The sequence below is a fragment of the Erithacus rubecula genome (assembly GCF_903797595.1).
Source record: "Erithacus rubecula genome assembly, contig: SUPER_Z_unloc_2, whole genome shotgun sequence".
NCBI lineage: Eukaryota > Metazoa > Chordata > Aves > Passeriformes > Muscicapidae > Erithacus > Erithacus rubecula.
In genome coordinates this window covers 13,156,250-13,182,684 of record NW_027635860.1, presented here as the reverse complement: position 1 = coordinate 13,182,684, position 26,435 = coordinate 13,156,250, and the positions used below count along the sequence as shown (strand labels likewise).

Here is a 26,435-nt window from a genome sequence, read left to right as displayed (position 1 = left end):
TCATGATTTTAACTTATCTTTAAAAACACCATTTGAAACATAAAGGCTGAAATAGACTTCATATGAAACCTGACATAAATATGACATAAATACACACATAAATACATTTTGACATAAATATGTACATCTGGACATTTCTACATTTTATTAAGCTTTTGCAATTGAAAACATTAATCACTGACTTTTGTGTCTCTGAGTTTATGGACAGTCTCAACATTCCATTTTCAATATTCCTCCTCTTCTGCCTGAAATTTTGTTCCCAGTTTGTCAGGCTCTCTGTGGGGAGAGTGGAGTGTAGACGGTAAAGAACAAATTATTCTAGCAAAAAAAATTGGAGGGTACAAATTTTTCCAGATCCTTATATTCAGATTTGCTTTTGAAAAACATATACCAGCAGTTTTGATCAAATTAAGATCTTCCCTGCTTTTGCCCTTGCTAGAGATGTGTATTACATATTCTGAAACATTTATTCACATTTTCCTACCACCTCTCTTCCCATTCAAGAGAAGGAATGCCGCCATTATATGCCACTCTCATATCTCACAGCAAAAACCATTTAGCCAAAAAAAACCTCCTCGGTTATGACTGAGGAGAGGCCACTGCTAGCCCTAAATTATACCAACAAAAATCTTACAGCTCAGCAGGAAGTTGTGTATTAATGGAGAGGCAGGCCTCATTTACTTCACGTACACTGATTAGGTTCTTCTGGTGATTTTCAGTAACTCCCAAAATAAACTTCCCCATATTTTCACTAGGTGCTTGAAGGGAGGCTGACAGCCCTGCAGTTTCCTGGGTCAGCCTTCTTGCCCTTCTTGAAAACTGGGACAACATTCACCAGCTTCCAGTCAACTGAGACCTCTGTGGATTCCCAAGAATGTTCAAAAATCATTAAATCATTGGGGGAGGCTCACAATGACACCAGCAGCTCTTTGAGTATTCTCAGATGAATCCCATCATGTCCCACAGACTTGTGGGATCCAGCTGGAGCAACAGAGCCTGCACAGGCTCAGGGTGAGCTGGGGGTTTGTCACTCTCACAGTCATGGTTTTCCAGCTCAGGGCACTCAGCCCATCAGCAGCGCTGGAGACAGAGGCAAGGAAAGGGTTAAACAACTCTGCCTTGTTTCTGTCCCTGTTCAGGAGGTGACCACTCTAATACTGTAGTGGGCCAATGTCATCTCTGCACTGCCTTTTACCATTAATGATTCAAGTATAAGTTAATACAATCTTTTCATTGTCCCCCACAGTTCTGGCCCGTGTCAACTCCAGCCGAGTTTTGGCTGCATGAATTTTCTCCCTCACAGCAGCATCTTTATTTTTCTCCCATGTCATCCAACCTTGCTTCCTCTGGCCAAAAGATCCCTGCTTAGCCTTCTGCCTCAATTGCTTGACTTCCAACATTTTGAAATTTTCTGTGCATTTAGGAGGTGGTGCTCAAAAACTGACCAGAACTGATGAACTCCATCACTTTCTAAAATATTTTCCCAGAGACCACATTACAAGTTCCTGAAGTTTGCTCTCCTCATGTTCACAGTTGAGGCACTTTTGTCAACACATTTTAAACTCAATGACTACGTGATCAGTGTGGCCAAGATGGCCACCAATCACCAATTCATCCACAAAACATCCTCTGCTAATGAGCAACAAATCAAGGAGAGCATCTTTCCTACTCAGATTACTACCTGTGATGCCTTGGTACCATGAAGCTATCACCCAGGAGCTTTAGGAATACTCTGGACTTCAGAATACTCTGAAGGACAATGCAGTAATCTGTCACGGCCAGCACGGCTTCATGAGGCGAAAGTCCTCCTTGTCAAATGTGATTTCCTTTTATGACAAGGTAACCCACCTGGCAGATCAAAGGAAATCAGTTGAAGTAATTTTTTTGGCTTTCAGTAACATTTTCGATATTGTCATTCACAAGATCATTCTGGACAAAACACCAGCCCACAGCTGCATAAACACATCGTGTGTTGGCTGAGTAACTGGCTCACAGGTCAGGCACAAATGGGGACAGTGACTGGAGTGACATCACACTGCTGACCTGTCACTAATGAGATTCTGCAGGGCTCATTCCATCCTCAGCACTTTGCTCTTCACATTTTCATACATGATCTGGACACAGATTTGCAAAGTACACTAAAGAGGCTTGCTGATAACACTTAAACTGGGAGCAGCTGCTGACTCCCTCAGGCAGGGAGGCCCTGCAGAGAGACCTCAATGAATCACAGGGCTGAGCAATCACCAACTGTATGGAGTTCAACAAGGGAAAGTGCTGGATTCTGCACCTGGGATGGGGCAACCCTGGATGTATGGGGAGATTGGGGAATGAGAGGATGGAGAGCAGCACCATGGAAAGGGGCCTGGGGATCCTGGTCCCTGGCAAGCTGGATCTGAGTCAGCAGTGCCCTGGCAGCCAGGAGGGTCTCCCCTGTCCTGGGGGATATCAGGGACAGCATCACCAGCCAGGTGAGGGAGGGGACTGTCCTGCTCTGCTCTTTACTGCGGCAACCTAACTTCAAGTGCTGAGGGCAGTTTTGGGTGCCACAATATACAATATAAAGATATTAAAATGAGTGTCCAAAGAGGGCCATTAAGATGATGAAGGAGCTGAAGGAAAAATGTTACCAGGAAAATCTGTGGTCACTGGGTCTGTTCAGCCTGGAGAAGAGACTGAGGAGAGATCCCATTGGAGTATGCAAACTCAGTGAGGGGAGGAACGGGACAGACACAACCTTGTGTCTGGTGTTACCAGTGACAGGATGCAAGGGAATGGCCTGAAGTTTTGTTGGGGGAGTTTCAGGTTGAGTATTAGGAAAAGATCCTTGACCCCAAGGGTGTTTGGACACTGGAACAGGCTCCCCAGAGAAACAGTCTCAGCACTTCAGGCACTTAGTGCGACTCTTGGGGGTGCCATGTGCAGGGCCAGGAGCTGAACTTTGATGATCCTTGTGGGTCCCTTTCAATTCAGGATAGTCTATGACTCTCTCTGTGTTTGTAGGTGCACACACGTGTCCAGCTGAATGACCACATGAGATTAATACCTTCCATATACTTGCTTTGAACTTGCTGCTCAATTCAGAGGTACTAAGAAAAACATGTGATTTTGAATCTTACAAATTCTGCATAAATCTGTAAAACTGGCCATTTTACATTACTACAGACAGTACTGAGAGGCAGATCGTGTACCTAAAAGTAGATCTGCTGAAAGGAATGAACAGAGCTGGAGCAATCCTGGAGAATTCAGTACTGGCACCAACATTGGATCTAAAAGCTCCACTCTAACACAACTAAAAGCCAAGTGTGATCTGTATGCTGTCCATGAAAGAACACAAACAGATGTTTGTCTGTTTCCAGGAGGCCTCATAGTTCAAAGTTTCCTGCACATGAAGGATTTCCTTGTAAGAGACACAGATAAGAAGCCAAGTAATTCTTCACTGCAGGAAACATAGGAGTCTGTCTTTCTTCAGGAAGATTGACCTTGAAAGCAGCTCTCCTTTAAAGATTTAAAAAAGAAAAAATTTTGAGAGGAAAACAAGGCACAAAAAATTGTATCAGGCACAAGTGCGTAAGATTTCTTCATATTCTACACAACCCACTTTCTACAGCCAATTTAGTGTTTTGTAGTTTTCAGTCGTATCTCTTGCTGAAGCTACCTACTGATCATTTGTGTAGGCTAAAAATTGTGTACTTCAGATTTAAAATCCAAATGAAAATCAGAATCACTTGCAATTTAAAAGGTTAAAATTACTATTTTCAGGCCCAACTCATTTACATTTCTGTATGGGCAAACCCCAGCAACTCGGACAACATGTATTAAGTGTTTTGGAAGATAAAAAAGTATACATGAAAAATCTAAACATGTTCATTCTAATTGCTGGGAAGAAGACCAAAAAAGAATAGCCCAAAGCAAAAAGTTTTTTCCACAGCAGAACAGCTGCTCTACACTGATAGCATTCTTTCTGCTTAAAGTTACAGATCTGAGAACCTAGACTACAACTGTAAAACTGTCAGCAATGAAAACAAGTGTTTTCACAATAAAATATTACAGCAGTCTCTAGTGCCACTCCTGAGAACTCATCTCTGCCGTTGAGTAATATATAAAGGTAAGTCTTCCATTGCACAAGGCAATTTTATTCCTAGAAAAACACAACTTGCCAATTTTACAGAGACATCTGGAAGTGTTGGACTGCAAGTTGCACTTTGTTATTGCTTCAAGACAAATGGGATAAAATTGTTTGCTACATCTGAATTTAACACCTTTGAAAAAGGTCACTATTAAAAACTTGACTGGACCGGTGCATGTGCAAGTCAATGCTGTTCTTGCTTAGAGGAGGAATTTGGACTGCAGAACCTGCTGAGGTCCTTTCTAATCTGGATGACTCTGGCATGGCCACATTGATACTCACAGAAATTTTAAAAGAAACTAACCCAGGAACTGGTTATTTTACCTAAGCTCTTGCACTTAGGAAAGTAGAAGAACGTGAAAATGACACTCTGGAGTCTATACAGTAAAACATAACACACAAAACAGGATTCCTTTACATCACTCTTTGGCGAGTTAATTTATAATACTTACAGTGAATTCTCATTTTATTTCACACTATACAATAAGATTGCAATCAACAGTATTTTAAAAGAAACTACTTTCCAAGTTCACCATACTTTCCATTTCAACACTTAAGCATTTAAAATACATGAAAGTTAGATTAATAATAAAGTAGACCTGATCTGAAGTAAGAACTTAAAAAGAGCAACATCTTTGCATTATTTTACCATGACTACTTTTCATAATTGATAACTACACACTGATTAATGATTAAAATGCAGATCAGTTTACAGCATTCACATAAACAGACTAGCCACATATGAATGTGAAAAAAGTAGCAACCTCTCATAATTTAAAAGTGACTTTCCACATGCTTGTTTTATTTGCAGAAAACATTTCCCCATCCCCCAAATTTACTGATGAAACCAAGGACTAGATTATTTAGAATGACTAAAAATAATTTTCAGGCTGAGTCTGAAAGAGAGGGCAAAAATTATGTATTTCTGTGGTTCCCTTGCGCATAAATAGACTTAGCTCTGCTCCACAAAATATTTAAACTAGCAGAGACTTTAAAATACAGACATCAGTGCTAAATAATTGAGGAGACAATTTTATACACTCCCTCCAATCTAACAAGAGCAACTCTAGGAACAGCCAATTGTTTTTCAGGCCTTCTGTACACTTTGAACACCACTACTACTACTACTACTACACAGATCTGTATGATTTTTACACTATCATATGGAGCATTGGAGTAAACCTGAAGTTATCAGTGGAAAGTCAACTAAAAATGGAACTTACACATGCACATATCCGTTTCTATTTTGCTTTATTCACACAGTTTTTGTAAGTCTTGCAAACAAACCGCAAGACAGTTGCACTCACTGCAACTTTGCCCACACCCATTTTTTGTTGTTTTTATACAAAGCAAGAGATTCCCATTTGTCATCTTCTGCCACACTGCAGCAAAACTAATCTTCCCTGTACCTGTGAAAACATTTAAGTCTACTTAAGTCACTTTTATGGTTTCTATTTTACTCACAGTTCCATTAACAGTGAAGTTGGAAACATTTTTAAAAGACCAGTAAAGCCATCAGTTCCCTACTTGCAAGTTCTTATAACTTAAGAAAATAAATTCCTTTAAACTGGCTAACAGTCCATATTAAATATCAGATGTGATGCTTATAAAGCAGATACAAACAATTCATATCCATTCCTTATATCAGAGAATTGGTAAGAGGAAAAGGAAATCCTCAATGCAATCACATTTGAAATCTGATCCCCTTTGTATGACTGCATATGACATACTCAATTTGTGTCTGTAATTTTTAAACAGTTCTTTTTTAATTACACTTCGGAAACTATATCCCCATTTTTAAAACAAGTTGTTCTACAGTGTAAGGAGACTCCACAGAGTGGATTCCTCAAAGTTCATTTTCTAAGCCATTTAAACAATAACTAGTTAGCAATTCAATCATGTCCAATGTGCTAGATCCAGACTTGGACAGATTAAGAAACATTTTGAAGCAGTGTTGAGTAAATAATTTTGGTAAGCTGTAAAACTGCCACATGCAAGGTATACTGCACTATAACAGCTCCAAATCCTTTATAAAAACCTTGCACTCCTTCTTCACGTTTTATAGTGTTTATGCAGTCTTTCATTCCCTCATACTGAGTATTGATTGGAAGCACTTCATAGCCAAGGTCTGTATTGTCAATTATTGTGCGTGTCCCTTGAATATGAAGGCGGTGCAAAACTGTTTCCAGTGGGTAAAGCATGACATCAGCACAAAGGCTAGCAGCAAAGCTAGCAATAAGTTCTGGGAAATACGCATCCAGCATGCTCTGCACAGAAGTGGAGCTCTCAGTTGGAAGGTTGTGGGAATTATCCCTTTTCAAAACAAACAAGACAAGCTTCTGGACGATGGAACTGATGACGTAGTGAAGAACTCCATGTAGAGCAGTGGGAAAAATGAGGACCATCAGGGGAAGGAGACGCTTGCTATGGGGCACTCCCAAGCCTACAACTCTGCCAATTCCTTCCTTCACGCAGTCCAGGATGCCAGGATTGTCCCGAATTATTTCACTCTACAAGCACAAAAAAGGAGTTACAACTCGTGCTGAGCACTTCAAAATCATCCTGACATCCACTCTGACACTGCATCATTGCTGAACTTCTAAAAAGAGAGCTGAACATTTGCATGCTGTTGTTTCTACACAGCTGTACAAATAAAAGTCCCTTGTTATAACACTCTTCACAGCATTCAATTAAGCTTATTTTCAAAGAATGAATCCATCTTAAAGAAGTGAGGGTTTTTTAATGTATAGTGCAGTCATCTGTGTTTCTACCAAAGAAATTCAACTTTCAGCCTACTGCTGGAAGTATCAGAATGCAAAACAGTCATGAACTAAAAATGTCCACATCTGGAGCAAAATGCCATGAAGTACTTCTCTAATTCAAAATGTCTTTACTTTAGAGACTGTAACTTTTGAACTTGAATCTACACAGTAAAGTTATATAACTAGCACTGAAATTTCACATGAATTTAATAAGCTCAGTTTCTAATGTTTTCATGACATTATAAGCATTTATGTGCATTCTTTACCCATGCAGTTCTTCTGTGAAGAGATAATTATTCTGTTCATGTAATGAAAACATAAATTGTGTAATAACTTACTGTTACATTCCACTTCTGAGTGTAGGACTAAGATAAAACATTTTTTCTCCTACTAATGGTTATACTCTAGTGTTTCATTATGTGGTTTACATCCACAATTCAAGATTTCTGTGCTCTCCTAAATGTCAGTCTCTTGAGTCCATGTGGTCTATGCCCTGACCTCATGCCAGAATCAACCACCAGAATATTCCTCAGTACTTTGAGGAAATACTACACAGCTTGCAGAGCCTTCATGGTCTTTTCTGTGCAGGAAAGAAATTAGTTTAAATGCCTGAGAACATAATGTTGTTGCAGACTTTAAGTACAAGTTAAACAGCACAACTCCTACTGACTCCTGTCTCACATCACTACAGTCACTGCACTTCAAAACCATTCTTGCTTTGGCCTAACACGCCACCATGAGGTTTGAGATGTTAATGACAAATTTGACCACTATAAATTTCCACTATTTACAGCTATTTTTATGAAATGTATTTACTTAGGTAAGTGTCAAACAGATACTGTTGAACAGCATGGTTTATCAGAATTAAGACAATTTAAGTCAATATAAACCTGCTAGTAGGAAATCCAACAATCTTTCTCTGATTTGTTGTTTGTCACTGGTCATTGTCCTCTTCCAGCACAGGAATGTAATGCAAACCTGACAAGCCAAGTTGCTCCCGTGAACCAATTAATACAGTATAAAAATTTTCACAAACACTATCATTACCTCTGCTGTGTTTCTAATAAGCTTATGATGATGTTTCCAGGAACTCAAAACTTATTTCATACATCACACATACACACACACACACTCTCTTGTTCATTAAAATACCTGCAAACAGCTGAAGCTACTAATCTTAAAATCCTCAGATCACAGTGGAATTTTCATAACCAATCCATTACACAGAACATCACCTACCTAAAAGGCTGAGAGAGATGCTTTTTTGTTGTTTCCTTTTAAATTGTGTTCATATTAAGTTGCTTTCTAGCAAAGAAACTTTATACTTATCATTATGTTTTATCTGCTGGAACACATAGATATAGCATGTCCCTATTTCATAAGCAATATATTCCAACTGTCTACATTAAATGTCCTAATTTTAGAGTTAAGTTAGTACAGTATCTACTCTCCATAGTAAACACCCATTTCAGCAAAGTCACAGAGCCTCAAGCAAAACAAATGCAACTACTGTAACATAAACCTGAATTCAACTATTAATTTGTCCACACAATTTAACCTATAAAGAGTAACAGTATCTTTTAAACATTCCAAATACATGTAAGTTACCTGTACAGTCTCAATCAGGCTTGCAGAATAAAAAGGCATTGCTATCACATGTGTTAACCTGTAAAAATTAAGGATATAAGAATTAACATAACAACAATACTATAATTTTAGCCAAAAAGGCACCTGGAAGTTGATAAACTTATCTACCAAATTATTCCTGAGACCACATTAGCAAAAGTATAACTCAGTTATTAAAATGTACATCAACAAGTTGAGATAAGCTTCAGTCAAAAGTTTAAACTATTTAAAAATTTTAAATTCTATTTCCATGTGACCAGACTAATTAAGGTCTAAAATATTCTAATCTTTTAAATCAGCTGAGTTCCACAGACACAAGGATCTGCATAAGAAAACCTGTCAAAGTGTTGTACATCATCAAGATCACTCCAAAAAAAATCAGCATTTGAAAAATACTGTCAGCATCTTGTCATGTAAACATAGCAGCAGGCTATGTCCATTTGGTAGTTTTATTATGTTTAGATAATAGGACATAAGACACGTGCTGTACTTACCCTTTGAGTAAAAGGTGTCCACCTATCTGCTTGAGGTTCCATTTATGTGAAAGCTCCCTAAAAAGAGAAGTATTTTTCACAATATGAATAATCACCCACATGCAATTCTCAAGCAATTCTTCCTCGAGTGACAACAACCAGTTGTCATACTGGTGTTCTACTATTTATGTTGAAGCATTTTCCATACAGGAAAGACATAGCAAAACATTTAGTAAATCATGTTTAACTTCCAGTAGTTTTTGGGGGCTGTCAGACATTCTATCAAAAAAGGTTTCAGTTATTAATTTTAAGATTTCTGCAGCTCTCACTGCAGCTCTCAAACTGACATTAATCAGTCCACCATTTATTTAGCAATCTTATATACAAGTGCTTAAAGCAATTTTCATGGAATACTGGAGTACTTCAAAATCTTCATATTTTCCCTTTATCAAGAAATAATTTTTATTTCATTTTGGTTTGATTGTGCTCTTCTGCTCTCTAGGTTATGTCTACCCTCTTGTTTCTTCCCAGAAAATCTAAATCATATTCTAGCACAGTTGGACAGGAACAAATCGAGTGCAAGAGGTCAGACTAGAATTGCGCAGTAATTCCATTCAGACGTAACTGAAGTTTTTTGTCCTATGACCAGTCCTTAGCTTATTCTGATAAAACAGAAGAAAACCTGTGTGTTTAACACAAAGTGACATCAAAAATACTTCCTTGAAGTAGAATTTCTAGCTACACACTTCAAAATACAAGTAACAAATGTCTACATTCCACTTGACAGAAAACTTAAACCCACCTAGCTCAACATACCATTCAAACACCACATGTACTTAGCATGCATATGGTCACTCTAGCTGGGAGGTACAGATACTTGTCTGAAGTGCTGGGCACAGTAGACTTTGTATTTTTACTAACAAGTTATAAAGTGTTCAGCTTCAAGTCCTGCCCAGGAACCACAGACACTGCCTGTAGTTAGAATAACTCTAATCTGAGAAAGGCAAGATTTTACTCTTTTTGAAGAATTGTGTGCTGTTACTAGCCATCACATTTTGAATACATAGGTCAATCACTAAAGAGGAACAGAAGATCATTTCTACCATTATGTATTTCAGACACTTGGATCACATCCACTTACCCATAATACTTAAACGATGTGGAAAATCAAACCAGCCAAACTAATGTGTGAAAGGCTAACCTGTCAATCTACAAGGCATAACTCCCCCTGCAGTGGAAGAACAATTATGCAACAAGTTTGTCTAGTACAAAATGCTAACACTCATTTCTGGGCTCCTCTCCTAAAACAGGGGTATTATTTCATGCAACTATAACACAGAATTGACATTTCACTTCTTTGTGATCTTTGGAGCCTGATAATGTAGTTAAATAACCTATACAATCAGATTTGCTGGCACTGCTGCTACAAGCAATAACCTTCTCCTCCCTGTGACCATCCAAACACGCAAGCCACCATTAAAAAAGAAGACAGAACATTCAGAAGAAAACTGCTGCCAGATCTTTAAAAAACTTCAGCCAGATCACCTTCCCAATCCAGTTAATTTCCTGCCTGTTAACATACTGTGTTTCCACAAAGATGGGAGTAGCAAAGAGGAAGGAATAAGCAGCCTCCAGCAGAAAGATTCAATTCTTTTGGAAGCAGCACCAGCTTACTTTTCAAATTGCTGAACTGGCCCACAAGTAGAAGATCATTGCTCACATCTATGAGAATTCAGAACCATGAAGACAAAAACACTACATCTCATCTCATAAACTTAAGCATACCCATAAGAGTTGTATCCAAAACACACTTAAGAGAAAAGCACATGCCTGGAAATTTCAATTTCCTATGAAACAGAGCTGAACAAAAACCTTAAATACACGCCCTATAAAATTTAAATATGAAATATTTAAAAGACACATGAACTAGCTTTTGCTACTGCTTGCAAATGCCTACTTTTATTAGGACGGATGCATGCATCACAACAGTATTTGATTCAGTCTAACCATATTTCTTCTTTTCAAACCCATGGTAGTTTCCATGTCCCTGATACTTTTAGTAAAAACAATTACTAAACTTCTGTAGCAGAAGATTGATACAGTGATGTAAAAAATATTAATATCTCTTTAAACAAAGTCAGTGATTTTTAATTGTAACATCTTTTTTATGAGAATACTGCACGAGGTACATATAGTTGATGGTCAAGGAAGGCAGAAGACAAAGATGCCAGTCACATGGACACTCATTTACTGTGTCTTCTCATTTACTAATGCAAGCCATTCTATTCTCCCACCTACCAAAGACAGTGCAAATATTCAGCAACATGTCAGTGCTGGCTCATTAGCTGAGCAAGTTTTCCGTATTAAATTAGTAAGACCAGGAATTTTTACCTTAGGTATGGTATTTGCTATTACCACACAATAAAAACCTAAATAAAAGAAGAAAATTTTGATTTTTTAATTATTATTACAGAGCTGAATACTGAAGATCAATATGCTTCAGTATTTCTATACTCTGACCAGTAAGCAGACACAAACAAATAAAGTTCCCAGAAAGAATCCCTCACTATTTATGGATAAGGTTGTCTTATCCAAACAACCACACTGTGTTTGGAAACACCTATTTAATGTCTGGCTGTTTTCAAAAAGTAATGGTTTTCAAACAGCCTTACTAACAACTTAAAAATAAGTCAACAACCTATAAATTTGTTAGAAGCAGTAAAAACCCCATGCTATACCTTGGCAAAGGAGTAAATTCACTGATGATGCCTTCTGTTCCCAGGGTTATGCCCTGAACAATGAAAGTGCTGCCCATTCCTTTCCAGAGTGCTCTTGGACCCTGTGTGTTGAAATATGCAACATAAAACTCAAAAATATTTTCAACTTATTAATGAAAAAAAATTTCAGTAAATTCAGACCACACAGGGCTACCATTCAATTGTAATTGTCATTAAATTCAGTTAACAACTCATTTTTTAATCTATGAAGAAGTTTTTGTTTTCTAATAATTTCAAAGACTTGTAAATAATTTTGGAGGCATATCTCTCACTTTAATACTCCGTATGATAAACTTAACATCATTTTCTATGGGCAAAGTGAGCTCAAGATGTCAAAAGTACATCCAATGGAAATTCAGAATCAAGAATTTCTTCTTGCCATCTGATCTGAGTTTAAGGATTGTCATTTCCCTGCAGAATTAGAAATTTATTCAGTATTATCTTTGGAAGGAGTCACTTCAACAATAACTTTATCCACATAATGATTAACGAACTTTCAGAATGCTCATGAAAAAAATTTAGTTTCAATGACCTTTTGTTTTCTAACATCCATAATCTGAAAAAAATAATGGCTCACTTGATTTTCTTAACACATTTCTGTAACCATAAAAAATGAGAAAGCCTCATAAAAGCCATGTTTTCAACACCAGCTACATAAACTCTTAGAGATTTCAATGTACATACATGCAGCAGGAACTCTCAGTGCTCAGATGCAGCCTGACACCAAATACTGACCTGTGTCTTATTGATGCAGTACATGATATTGACAATTGTAAATGGCGTGAGATGATAATTCCGTGCATGATAGTTAACCTGTAAAAATATAATGTCAGTCTTAGACACACACTTGCAGATGCTACAACTCTGAAGAATAAAGGTGTTTCATATGTTAAGAACTTTAACTCTGTAAAAGTCAGCTAAAAATATAAGTTCTCACTGAAATCTAGGGAAATGGGCAGCCCTTTTAAGTATTCGTATACTGAAAGTTTAAACAACAAACCATACATAAATCAGAACATATGAAACAAAGCATCCTGCATGTAAATGGGAATCTTAAGTTGCACTGAAGACACCAAAACACTTACTTTCCTGTAATTTGCTTTCCACTGCCCAAACAAAAATGAGCAAGATTTTCTAAAATAAGATAAACTGCAGAATAGAATACACATTTTCTCCAAGTAAAAACGTGTTAATGTAGCAGAGTCCCCCTAAAAACTGCAAAGCTTCCTATACTACATACTTTCATAGGAAGTATGAAAATAAAGAGATATGACAGTACACAGGAGCTTTTACTGGAATAGGTAGTATAAAAGACATACCTGACACTGACGACGTAGAACAATGCAAGGATGTGCCAACACATTTTCTGTAAACAGGCTTTAAAGGAAAATTCTATTTAATGCATGGGCAGCCACTAAAAATTCCTTAGAAAATTCTTTGTTAATTGCCTCTAACAACAGTATACCAGTATTTGGAAAACATACATTTTCTAGTGAACTAACAGGGCATTTTTGATGGCTACCCAAAAGCTTCCCAAGGAACAAGTTACATAAAATCTGACACATACATTTACAATGAAAAAGCCCCATATATACGTAGCATGCACATATTTTATAAGCAGAAAAACATACAAAATTTCTTAATCTCACCCTCCTCAAAGTGTCAGAGTACAAAACAAACCAAAACCACAATTATTAGAAGATTAGTTCCCAGTTTTGTGCTAATTCTGCATACTGTATCATTAATCAAGACTCTCCGTAGGGGGGCCAGAGAAGGACTGATAGTAACAGCCGACTACTTTTTCACCAAAAATCAACTCTCCTACCACTGCCAGAAGTCATATTTCAATCAAAACTCCACAGAAAAGTTTTCACTTCCAAAGCAGAACTCCCGGTTGCGGCCATTCAGAGAAAATATAACTTTCATCTTGAAGAGCCTGAGTGATCAGAGTACTTATGTGTATGTTCAAACCTGGGACACGGAGCAGATTTACAAACACCCCAAGCTACAGGATCATCTCTGGCATGTTTCTGAACTCCTGAGTAACAAGTACAGGAAAAATACTGCAGTTTTCTAACTATTAAACTAATTAGCACTTCGCTACCACTGAAAGAAGCAAAATTTTCCCTGGATATCAGCATCTTAAAATTCACCTCTTTCTCAAAAATACTATCAATAATCAGTGTCACCATAAAAAAAGAATAAAATGGCCACTTGGTTCCATGAACATCATGGTCACAAGATACTTCAGTAATACAACTGCAGACATTTTCACCTTCTTAGGAAACATTTGCATTGCGTAAAAATATTAGAAGTTGAGAACGTCAAAAAAGTTTTTTGGTGTTACATTCTGACTACTTGAACAGGGTACACGCCCATCCTGGGCATTCCATACGAAAAACTGTTTCTTACATTCACGTTAAGTACTTTTTAAGCAACAGTTAAAGAAAACAGAAACCTAAATGGGAGTAACAGGTTTCTAAACACACTTCAACTGCTTATGGATACTGGTATAAAAACAATATAAAAGTGTATGGAGGGCTTATAAGACAAATAAGAGTTTTACTACCCTTTTGTCACTGAACTCAACTCTTACCTTGCAAGGCCAATACCAAAGCCAGCAAATCTGTTCAACTGCTCTGAAAAGACAACAAACAAAACAAAACCAGATTATACAACATGATAATCACAAAGTAGGGGAAAATGCCATGCACAAGATCAGAAAAACTAATCTTATCCTGTACTTCAATTAGAAAATGACAAGCACTAAGCCACAATATTTATGGCAGCTCAGCATGCCAAAAAACTACTACCTCAGGAATATTTGCACTTTGGACTGCATTTGAGTTTGTACATACTCTCATACATAAAACTGCGCTCTTCTTACAGGGAACAAAAGAAGAGAGAAAATAACAGTAAAACTGAGAGTATTTTAAAATCAAAAAAACCCCAACTCAAACCAACTACTGAAAGTTTAGCATGCATGAGTTTACAGTAATTACAAAACATAAATTTAGATAATTGAGGTGAAATTAACAGTAAAACAGTAAAAACGAATAATTCTGGGAGAAGTTACCAAAAAAGACATGGATGAAATAACAAATATCAAAATAAAGCAAATTTTCAAGTCAATTGTTTATCTCCAGTCCTTTGCAAAAATTCAGTTACTGGAGAATACAAAAGTAATTAATTCAAGTCTCTGCTGTCAGCTACCAGAGACATTTGCACACTGGGAATTATCAGAAGAGACTTTAAGACGAGCATCAGAACAGTAAAGCCATTTTAAAGTTAAAGGTCAGCGCTACAATCTTCAAACTGCAAGCAGTCTGAAGGCATAGATAAAGTCAGTAACTTCAGTGAGGCTCTATACAAATGTGACAGCCCTCCCAAAATGGTAAGATACCACTTGCAGCTGCTGGTTTCCTTGATTACAGCAACTCCTTATCAGCCCTCCAAAGTGCAGAATGAACACACCTTCCATATGCAGATGGGGGAAAAAAATGTAGTGTCTAGCTGTACAAGGACACTTGAATAGTGCTTCAATGAGTGCATGCATGGATGGAATCCAGCTAAAGGCTGTACTCATAATTTATAAGACCTGAACCAAAACACTGCACTACCACTAAGAAAAGAAAGACTCGCCTACGAATATAATTCGATTTCAGGTAAACCAGTATTTCATACATCTTTTGATACAACTATCTATAAACTGCTCCTTTTAATTACAGGAGACAACACACAGTACCCTAGACACAGCAAGTTTTCCTTAATTCAACCTCAATTTCTTTAAGTCCTAAATAGACGTTACTCATGCGGTCTGCTACCGAGTTTCCCAACGATTACCGAAAAAGCCTTGAACTCAGCTGCTCCCTTAAATCCTACCAGTCCCACAGTTCCCTCGCCACCACGCGTGGAGGGGAGCAGGCTGACGGCAGCAGCTCGTGTTTTAAACCGGAGACAAGCCACGCAGTCTGAAACACCAACGCAACAACGCAGCACTCTAAGACCCGAAGGCACTTCCTGCCCTTTAAAGAGGGCGGAGTGTTTCTGGAGAGTATTGTTTACACGGGGAGTGAAAAGCAAGCTGACCGCACTCTGCTAAACGAGAAGCTGCGGGGCGCGTTCTGGCACTCTCAGATCACTCTCGCAGGGCGCTGCACAGAGCGCGGCTGGCAGCGGCGGAGCGGTCCGTGCTCTTCTAAGGGACTCTCCCGGCGCTTCAGCACCGCCAGGAGACAGGAGGGCCGGGGCGGAGCTCGGCCTGGCCGCGGCACAGCGCAGCGCCGCCCGCCCGCCCTTGCCCGGCCCGCGGGTCACTGCTCGCGGGAGCCGGGTCAGCGCGGCACCGGGGAGCGGCGACAGCCGGCGACCGCCCCCGGGCCAGCCCAGGCCGGGCCCTCCCTTACCGGCGCCGGGGCCGCCCGCCCCGAGGGTGGCCTCCTCGTTGGGGCCGGCGCCGCCCAGAGGGGTCCCGGCCGCATACGGCGGCGTCTTCTCGCCCCAATGCAGGTTGCGGCTGCCGGGGATGTCGGGCGGGCTGGTCACCCAGGCGCTCAGCTCCGAGCCGCTGCTGAAGGGCCTGGAGCCGGGGCCCAGCTCGTCGCGGCTCACGCCGCGGTAGCCGAGGCCGTCGAAGCCGTCGGGGCGGCGCGGGTGCATGGCGGGGCGGTGGGGGAGCCTGGCGCGCCGAGAGGAGCGGGAGGGGCCGCGCTCGGCCGGACCGGACCGGACCCACCGCGACACTTCCGGACGCGCCGCGCCCGCGCGCGAGACCACCGAGGGGGCGGGGCCAGCGGGGCGGTGGGCCAATGGCGGCGCTCCGCAGCCCGGGGGGGGCGGGGCGCCTCCTGGCGGAGCGGCGCGCCCCCTGGCGGAGCGGCGGGCCCAGAGAGTGCCGCCCGCCCGCCGCATGGGGGATCCCGAGCCAGCCCGCTCCCGGCCTTCTCCCGGCCTTTTCCGCACCCCGTGGGGAATCCGTGGGCAAGAACGGGAGGTGGCCGGAGAAAAGGGCCATACGGACATGAGACAGCATTTCTGGAACCGAAAAATATCCTTCTTATCGCGCCTGGAGATGAGCACAGGACAACACACGGCAAGCACAGGGACGAGGCCAAGGAGGGGGGCATGGACTATGGAGAGGAAGACAGACCGCCCAAGATCCCCAGAGCCCTCCGACTCATTTCCATAAGTGGTCTGAAAAAGCAGACTGCCCATAATAAGTGACTGTACAGAAAGTGAAAAACACTTAGGGAAATCAGTCTGGAGAAGTATCCCCCAAGCCCGGGGGATGCCCACAGGGTATCCCATTGCCTATATGGATGAAGCTGGATCCATCCTGACACCAGGATTGACATCCCTTCAGCTGGATCAATACTCGAACCTCTTCCTTTCTCTCCTTTTTCACACTATATCTAAAATCCATTCCCATGTGATTATATAGTAGGTCAGGGACTAAAATACCAATTTCCATGCTGAGTGTGTAATTTACTAATAAAACTTTCTGATTATTTGCAGAGCCTCTGACTTTCGTTGTTCCTTTGAATCATGAGCATTTATGAATCTTCCTTCCCCTTAGGAGTGGGAGGCCTGTGGGTTTAATGATCCCTTGGCTCAGAATCACAGAATCATTAGGGTTGAAAAGACCTCAAAGATCAAGTCCAAGCTATGACCCTGTCAACCATACCATGGCACGTTCCAGTCTTTCCTTAAACACTTTCAGGGATGGTGATTCCACCATCTCCCTGGGCAGCCCATTTTGATATCTGGTCACCCTTTCTGTGAAAGAATTTTTCCCTAATGTCCAGTTGAATTCTCTACATGCACATTTAAGACAATTTCTCTCACTGTGTTGTTTGTTTCATGGGAACAGAGGCTGACTCCCTCCTCTCTACAATCTCCTTCCAGGCAGCTTATCTCCTAAGAAGCCCAACAAGGTCTCCCACAACGGGGTCTTAGTCTGACACACAGGTGTCCTCGTTTTGTGCACTAGGTTAAGCCAGCATTAGTGCGTTTCAGTCTAAGTATAGCACGGATGGCAGGAATAATCTGTAGCTTTCTGAGAGTGAATCCCATTAATGCATATAAATATCTCAAAGGCATGTGCCAAAGGATGGTGCCAGACTCCTTCCAGCAGTGCCCAGTGACAGGACACGGAGCAACAATCATAAAATAAAACAGAAGTTCAGCACATAAAGCTACAACATAGCTGTGCTCTGGTTTATTATACAGTTTTGGTCTTCCTAAAGTTGTGGAAATCATAAAATCAGAACAGTCAGGGTCAAAAAAAGTCTTTATTCTTATATGCAATAAGCAGGGACATCTTCAATTTCCAGCAGATGTTTAGAGCCCTGTACACACTGGCCATGAATGTCCCCAGAGAAGTCCCTACAGCCTCTCTGGGCAATCTTTTCCAGTGTTTTACCAGTCTTAACAATACTCAGTCCTTCAGCTGTGTCAACAGCACTACTCACCTTGCTGTCATCTGCAGATATTCTGAGGGTTCACTCAATCCCACAATGTCTATCTTATTGATAAAGATACTGAACAGTACTGATAAGAATTAAACAGTAATGTTAAATAGATTTTCAGGTGTGGGCTCTGTGCCTTCTGTATCGTGTTTCCAGACCATTCCCTGGTGTTTGACTGTGGTCCCATAGCACAGAACTTATTTTCACATGATACAGCAGAAGTCTAGGCTGCTTTCTTTTCTTTGAAAGAACCACAAAGGAAACAATTCAGAGGTTTACTTTTGCAGTAGGAACCAATTGGCAACAGCCTAAGTGCACAGAGCAGCAATTACAGCAGGACATAAATCTTCTTTGCTAATGATCCCTTAAATTTAATTCCCATGCAACTTAATATAGAGGCATGCAGGCATGCAGTTTCTGTGCTTGGTCTTGGAAGCATGACCAGTCTCCAGGTTGTCAGTAAGAGAAACCAATAAACCACAGTTCCTCAGAAAAAATAGGAGAAAGAGTGTTGTTCCAAAGAAATCACAATCTTTTTCCACACTGGAAAATGACATTACTGCTGGAATAACCATATCTGCTGCTTTTTTAACAACAATATTAATTGACTAAGTATGTGTGTAAGAGACAGAATTACTCAGGGTGAGGAAACTGTATTAAAATTAAAATCTACATTTCTCTTAGAAAATGATGCTCCTAGCTCCTGCTTTGTTAACCAGCTAGCAAAGGAGTAGACTGCAGAGCTGATATCTCAAATTTGATTTACACCACGTCTTGGAGTACAAGTCTGCAACAGTGGGTGGCTGCCCTCTTGTTCATGTAATGGATTAGGGCAGCTGTGCTCTGTGGCAGCCTGGGGCTCCCAGCAACACAGCTTGAAAGAATTGGGTCTATATGCTGGGCTTGTGTGACTGCAGGAGTGGCTTCTGTGGAAGAGCTGCCCCTCTGTTAGGCAACCAACTCCTTTTGGTTCCCAGCCAGACCTGCCATGGCAAAATCATCAATGATTTTGGTAGCAGGAGAGGGTAAGAGAAAGGTGGTATTTCCAGTATTCTACTCTATTTTAAAGTGGCAATAAATTATCTCCAAGTAGAGGTAAGGTTTGAGTGTTGTCATTGGCTTAGATGGGACAGAGAGTAGTAGTGCTTATGTGATTTGGGGTCTTCACCCCATCCTAATTTTTTGCTTCCAGTAGTGATTCAGGATGAGAACACAGTTGCTTGAAAGAACCCACAGCCAAGGAGAACAGCAAACTCACCAGCTTTTTCATGGGTCTCTCAGGCCTGACATCAATAACATCCTGTGTCACATCCCAGTGGTGGATGTCCAAATAGCCCTTTCCCTTCAGCTGCTCATCTTTTGAGTGCTCTCAGAAGAAAATCTTTGGTTTGCCTCACAGTTTTTTAGGCACATAAACAAGCCCACAAACAAAAGTCACCCCGAAAGGGCCAGTGAAAGGGAGCCTGGGGTTTTAACATCTGCTGGCAGTCTGGACTTGAATCTGTGACATTTTCCTGCTGTACATCTCTGCAACTCCCTGAATTCCCCAAACAGGCTGGAAGGTGCCACAGGCTGTTGGGTGTGTTTCTCACACTGGCAGCTGGCACCCAGCATGTCTGTGCTTTGGCCGGCTGGTGCTTGTTCACCCATGCCCATCAAGAGAGATCTGGGCAAGGAAGAACAGCCTGCAAATTGCCTTTGTGTTGCTGCCAGCACAGGCTTAAGTTGTGCACTGGCTGAGCAGCATCATCATCATGTGACACAGGTATGGAACTCTCTGTAGGGTCACACACCTGGGTGTTAACCCTCTGCTTGCCAAGTGGGGGACTCAGCTTCTCACCTTTACCCTATCCACTGATCCCAACCCAAATCTCTTGGCAGCTACTTCAGCCTCACCCTATTTCACTGGTTTAGTTGAAACATGGACAGCTAATCCAGGTATTGATCAGCTCCCAGAGCACCCATCCAGGGAGCTGCTGGGAACGAGGCTTAAGGACTAATCATTTTGGTTTGTTTTGGAAGCTCTACTCCTGTCATTATAGGTGTCCTGCTGGTATATGAAGTCTTACCTGGTCTGCTAACGCTTATCATTGTTAGAATCACACCAGGAGTGAGACTAATCTGTGTTCCTTGCTGAGGCTGAGGAGAAATGCAAAAGAAAAGCAAGCTGCGTGAGTCATCAAGGAGGAAATGCCATGTGTTGTTGAAGTTTAAAGACTGATGTCAGTTTAGATGCTGACCTACAGGTAGAAAAACTGTCGGGTAGTCTGCTTAATAGACTCCCCATCTATTAAAAAAAAGTGTACTCACTCTCCTGCACAGTAATCCATTTTGGAGCATGTTATCAACTCCCCATGAATAGTAAATAATAATGATAACAACAAGTAGTGCAAGAAAATCATGTGACAGAAAAGAGGCAGTGGCTGATGGCAGAGCAAAAGACAGAGATCTGTGGGCTGAATATCACTTGTGACAAGGTAATGAATCTGTCTAGTTTCAATGTGAAATGCCTGATGTTGTTTGCAGTTTCTTGGGATTTCTACTCCTTTCAAAAATGAAGTCAGCCTTCATGATTTATAGGATTTTTGGCCTGACACCAGCAGCTAAGCAGATGAAAGTAATGGTGATTGCTGCCACTCTCCCTGGTACCATTAGTTTTTCAAAAGGTCATGTTTTCTGTCACTGCTTTAAGAGGGGCTGTGAGGCTTGGTGCAAATGCTTAAAATGAACATGGAATACTAAACATGGGCATGTCGTGTTCAACCCTGAGATGTGGTGTATCCCAGGGTCTCTGTTGGGCCCATCAGTTCAGGGAGACATGGGTCCTGTTGTAAGTGTCATGTCATATCTGCTGGCCTCCTCTGAGTGATTTGTTTATGCAAAGGTGTCTGAAGTGTGCCACCCCACCTGGATGCTATTCCTGGGCTTTGGGATTGGTGTGGTTTTCTTGCTCTGACAGTTTCCATGTTTTCATCATTATGTGTCCTTGTGTGGGATGAACAGATGGCTCATGGAGGTCCTGGGGGAAGGAGTACACTCAGAACCTCACAAACATGCTTGGGTGGTACACTTCCAACAGTTGTGACAGTTATTTCACTATATGATTTCAACTTTGTGGCATGTTTTTTGGTGGTGCTGAGGAAAGACACAGATCCCCTTCCAAGGAGCTCACAATCTATGAAAACAAATGACAGATGGATGAAAAGCATGTCAGTAGAGTGACAAGGTGAATGAAGTACCTTAGTAAATACTCTTTTCTACGTTATTTATTCAAGTAATTTATTCAGAATTTTCTGTAGATTCTTTTATCTTCCATACAATGTTCAGTGTGCACTTCCCAATTAGGAACTTGAAAATTCGCAGAGAGGTTAAATCTTCTCAAAGCCTCACAGTGAGACAGTGAAAGATTTCCAGCAAGGTTAAAAGACAGGCTGCAACTATGCACAGCTTTTTTTGCAGTAATTATTTCTATTTGCCATGTGCTTTTACAGTCTTAAAGAGTGTATAATTCAAGCAACTTAACAATGTATGTGTTTCCTTTACAGATCAGAGTTATCAAATCAGACTCTGATCTTGCCCAGCCAAAGATGCCCAGGAGCACTCCATGCCCTATGAGCTTTGGTGATCATTACCTCAAATTTTGTCTGCTTCTTCTCTTCAGCAACCCATGCCAGCCAGCTGCTCCAGAGTGGGATGCTGGCTGCTCCTTAAACTAAACCTTTTACAGAGCATTATCATGGACTGGGGTAATTTTCTAATTTTTGGCAGACAAAATCTGTAGGCATTCCTGCATGCTGCATGTCCCTGGTGCAAAGTCCACACTGTTCCTAGACAAGAGACCACTTATACCTTCCACATGTCACCACTTTTCCCACCCTTCCACCCTTCCCCTCACTCCTGTAGCCACTGGTTACCATTGTCCAGGACAGGGAAATCCCTGGTCCTACCTGTCCTCACAGCACAGCCAACATCTGACTAAAAAAAGCCCCAAGCAATTTAGGGCAATCTGGGTCATACCATGTTAGCAGAATTTGATTCTTTGGTTTATGTAGAAGGGCTGCTGATGGCTCACAGCCATTTCACACAAAATTCAAAGTTCTCCATCTGGAATTTCTAACACAGCCCTGTTCCACCTGTGCAACCCTTCTGCTCTGGTCTCTTTATTCAGGCAGCCTTATCCTATTTAGAGAAACACTGAAAGTAGGATACATACAGGAAGGGCATCAAACTGTGTGAATCTGTCCAGAGGAGGGCTTCTATGAAGGTGAAAAATCTTGAGGGCCAGATTTACAAGGAAAGGCTGAGGTAAATTTGCTTGTTCAGCCTGGAGAAGGGCAGGTTGGCCCCATTGCTTCTCATGGGGAGAAGCAGCTGAGGAGGCTCAGGTTAACATTAGGAAAAGTTTCTTCACTGAGTGTGGTGGGGCACTGTAAGGACTAAGAGCACAATTGCCTGTGTCAAACAGTGCTACTAAGAAGGACTTTGCTGTGAGATAAGCACAGATGGGAGCAACAGCGTGGCTCTAACTCCCAGCCTGGTGTAATTGAGATCTGCTTAGCACACCCTGGGTAATGGAGGCAGACAGAAATTCCCACTGTGGCAAACTGTATAAAGAAGCACCTGCTCATAAGGTCAAAGATCCTCTCAAGTTACGAACAGATCACACCTGTGACCACTGAAGCTCCCACCGCCAAATATGCCTACATGGATACCTGAAAATAAGGTAAAAAACCCTAAATAAGGCCACTGTGGAGGGAAGTTGACATAAGATAAAGGTGTTATCTCAGGGTTATATTAGGCCTTGGGAGAGGTGAGCAAACCTGGGAGAGAAGGTGTCACTAATAATGCACATGAAGAATGCAGCCAAGGAAGGAAAGCCAGCTCAGCAACTGTGCTGAAATCAGCTCTGAATGCGTAAAAGGTAATTCCAGCAGGGGGAGATTGTGACTACAATTCAGAACCCAGCCACTCTAATGAAGGGAAAGACTGAGCATGGTACTAACTACTATGAGAAGGGAGGGAATCATTTGACCAATAGAATAAGAGAACTTTGTAACTAGTTGTGAGAGATTGGAACGTTAATGGTTAATGACTCAAGCAATGTGCCATTTGCAATGTCTGCCCAGTCAGAGGAGGTGCACACCTATCACCCAAGGCAACAGCTGAGTGTGGAACAAGACAAGGGAAGAGGCTGGTAAGAGGCAGATCCTGTGAGATAGAATAGTTCATTTCATCATGCTAGTGTTCAAACACAAGTGGCTCAGCTGTGAAGACTCCCCTCTGGGGGAAGCACCAGGACATTCATAGTAGGTTAGATGGTGTTCATCTCTGTTGATGGGCTGTAGTTGACACAACTGATACTACACTAATATAAGAGGCAGCTGTCAAGTCTCAGAAATTGTCATAAATCATCGAAGATTCCCAAAGTATCCCTTCATCTATGGCATTACATCATCCACTGTAAAACTCACCACCCCAGGGGGTAATTGGGCATTCTCACCGAGCCTGAGCCTACATTAACCCACCAGATTTTGTGTTTCAGGGGCTTTCCCCACCCCAAATGGATCAAGATCATCACAAAGTGATGAACAAACATGATGACCAATGGACCAATAGACATAAAAATTACAAGAATCAAGTCTTGCCTCAGAATCCAGTAGTGGTGACCATGTACTTGTCAACATTTATGCTTTCTTTCTCTTTATTTCCTTTACCTTACACATTTTCTTAAGTGTTTTTATACTTTTATATTGCAGCACTTCTAACCAAAATGTCTACATTTAAAAATTTGCCAAGGACCTTATTTTAGCATAATATTCTGAAGTTTACAAGTAAAAGTTTACTAACACTCTCCTAAACCCACCGAGCAGACTGGGGCAGAACACCAATGAGCACTACTTAATTAATGAATTTTACTGTTTGCTAAAATGTATAAGGAATGAAAAATTTTGAACAAACTCAGGACTCCCACCGGTGAGAAGCCCAGGGTGATTAAGGAACAACAGGATGCACCTGGATCCTTGAGTGATGACTATCTTCTGCTTGATCTGCCTGTCTCCCTCCTCTCTTTTCCATTTCTTTCTCTCCACCTCACATTTTCTTGTTCAATTAAATCCATATTATTGACTTTTGCATATGGTCACATTTCCACCTCATTCAGGCAGAGGCATCTCTCAGTAATTGGATCTTATCCCACTGGAACAGGCTGCCCAGAGAAGTGGTCGTGGCATTAATGTGGCAGAGTTTGGGAGTGTCTGGATGATGCTCCTATGGTTAATATGGTTAATTTTAAGTGGTTTTGAAATGAGCAGGGAGCTGGACTCAGTGATCCTTATGGGTCTCTTCCAAATTGAGATATTTTATGACTCCCACCACAACATGTTCTCCCAATGGACAGAAACACCGAGGGCCCAAAATGGTTAATTTATACCAAAGCTTATTTCTACATATTCACAGCAAGAAGAGGAGAAATCTGGTTTACTTGCAGGACAGAGATATGCACACTGTCATTTTCTTCACCTTGCAGTGTTTTTGTGGCAAGAAACTTTCTAAAGCTGTACAATATTTCAGGTTTATTTACAACAAGGTCTGTGCTGATTAGTATAGACATTTCAATTCAATCAACAGCAGTGCTAAAACTGTACTTGAGAAAAATGCCTTTTGCTTGACTTTAATAGCATTTCTGTTTGGGAAAAATCAATGCCAAACAAAGAAACTGTCAGTGTCAGCCTTACCTAAATTTGTTGGATCATACTGTAACACATATTTGAAAAGCACTTTCAAGTTTTAGAAGGAGAGTAAAGGTTAAGTATCAGCAACAATGGGCAAATGCAGCTGGTAACGTCATAGATAGTTAACAATATTATATGGATGTCATGCTTGGGGAATGGGAAATTTGTGTAGGTTTGACACAAAATGTCACTGAAAATGAAAAAGAGAAATTACAATTCTGAATGTGATGATGGAAGCATTTGCAGGCTGGTATTGTTTGTCCAAATCAATAGAAAAGAGCAAATGATTCGTTTTTGCTGGCATTATTTCATACTGAATTAGTCACAGCCAAAGTCGCAGCTAGGAAAAAAAACCCCAACCAAATCAAAACAAAGCAAAAAAACCAAAAGCAACACACTGAAATGGAAAAAAATGAGCAGCCTCAGAGAGAATGGTAGGGGGACCACTGGAAATTTCAAAACATCAGTCTTGGCTATAGTGGTTACCCTGCCAGAATGGCAGATTATGTACTTGCTTTTTGTGGACCCAATGGGGACACAGAAGGCAAAGTGAAACTAGATGCTTAATGTGCCTTTGTCATTGTCTCTTGTCATAACATGAAGGAGACGATGCATGAATCTTTGATTCGTACTTGATATTAGGTCCATTTTTACCCTAAGCACTTCGCACATTTCCATAATCCACAGCAAACCAGTCCTGAATAATGAGAGTTGAAAGCAGGTCTCTCTGGAGCGATGAGCCTATTTGATCCCTCTCTAAGAATGGCTTCCTGTGAAGACAGCTGGAGGAATTCAGCAGAACTCCTTCCAAGCTACTCCTCATCCTTCTCCTCGGGCTTTGTATCATTCTGTGGGTTCCTGAAGCAGTTCCTGTTCCTACAGGCATGCCATAGACGAGGTCACACCTAGTTCCTTGTAATGGCAATACCCACAGAAAGCAGAGTATTCATGGGGAACAGTGGATGCCCTGCAGATCTCTCTGCTGCCTAAGCCTTTCCAGACCTTTCTCCAGTGCTTAAATGTTCCCCAACCAAACTCACTGTGATTAAGTCTTGACCACTTTCCCACCCTCCACACCCTGTCCACCTGGCCTCCATTCTGGCAGCATTCCTGGTCACCAACCATCTGGGGGGCTGCAAGTCAGCAGCGACAGCTCGTTCATATGCCTTCTTCCATCTGTGCTGAAGCCCACCTGAAATCTTAGCCTCATGTTGTGCCTCTGATCCTTGGAAAGCATTTTAGTGCCACTACTTCTGCTTTTCACACCATTAATAATCTGTTTTTTCTAATCAGTTTAGGATGAAGCATTATTTGCTTTATGTATTAAAAATCTATTATCGTAGAAAGAAACTTATATCTAATGATTAAAGCAAATAAATGCCTTTGGTCGTTGGTTTTAATCTCACCTAGTCAAACGATTACACAGTTATCATGGGAAGGTATTTGATAGTTAATGTGGATTTACTTCAGAAA

General features: G+C 41.1%; 1 protein-coding gene across 1 annotated transcript; it reads right to left on the bottom strand.

The window, feature by feature from the left end:
• Nucleotides 1–4,551: 4,551 nt before the first annotated feature.
• SLC25A46 (solute carrier family 25 member 46) lies at nt 4,552–16,558 on the bottom strand. The gene is made up of 8 exons (XM_079331326.1): nt 16,171–16,558; nt 14,361–14,403; nt 13,084–13,141; nt 12,500–12,577; nt 11,726–11,826; nt 9,009–9,065; nt 8,497–8,554; nt 4,552–6,636 (listed from the first exon to the last, which is right to left on the bottom strand). Exons 1-8 carry the CDS (start codon nt 16,421–16,423, stop codon nt 6,058–6,060), a joined length of 1,227 nt encoding a protein of 408 aa, XP_079187452.1. The 5' UTR covers nt 16,424–16,558; the 3' UTR covers nt 4,552–6,057.
• Between the last annotated feature and the right edge of the window lie 9,877 nt (nt 16,559–26,435).

Bases quoted from the DNA above. Each gene is read 5' to 3' on its own strand.
- SLC25A46 (XM_079331326.1), bottom strand. From the start codon at position 16,423: ATGCACCCGCGCCGCCCCGACGGCTTCGACGGCCTCGGCTACCGCGGC. The intron at 8,555-9,008 runs GTAAGTACAGCA...TAATTTTTACAG, and splicing joins GGACACCTTTTACTCAAAGG to GTTAACACATGTGATAGCAA. The intron at 6,637-8,496 runs GTAACTTACATG...TTGTGCTTGTAG, and splicing joins GCCTGATTGAGACTGTACAG to AGTGAAATAATTCGGGACAA.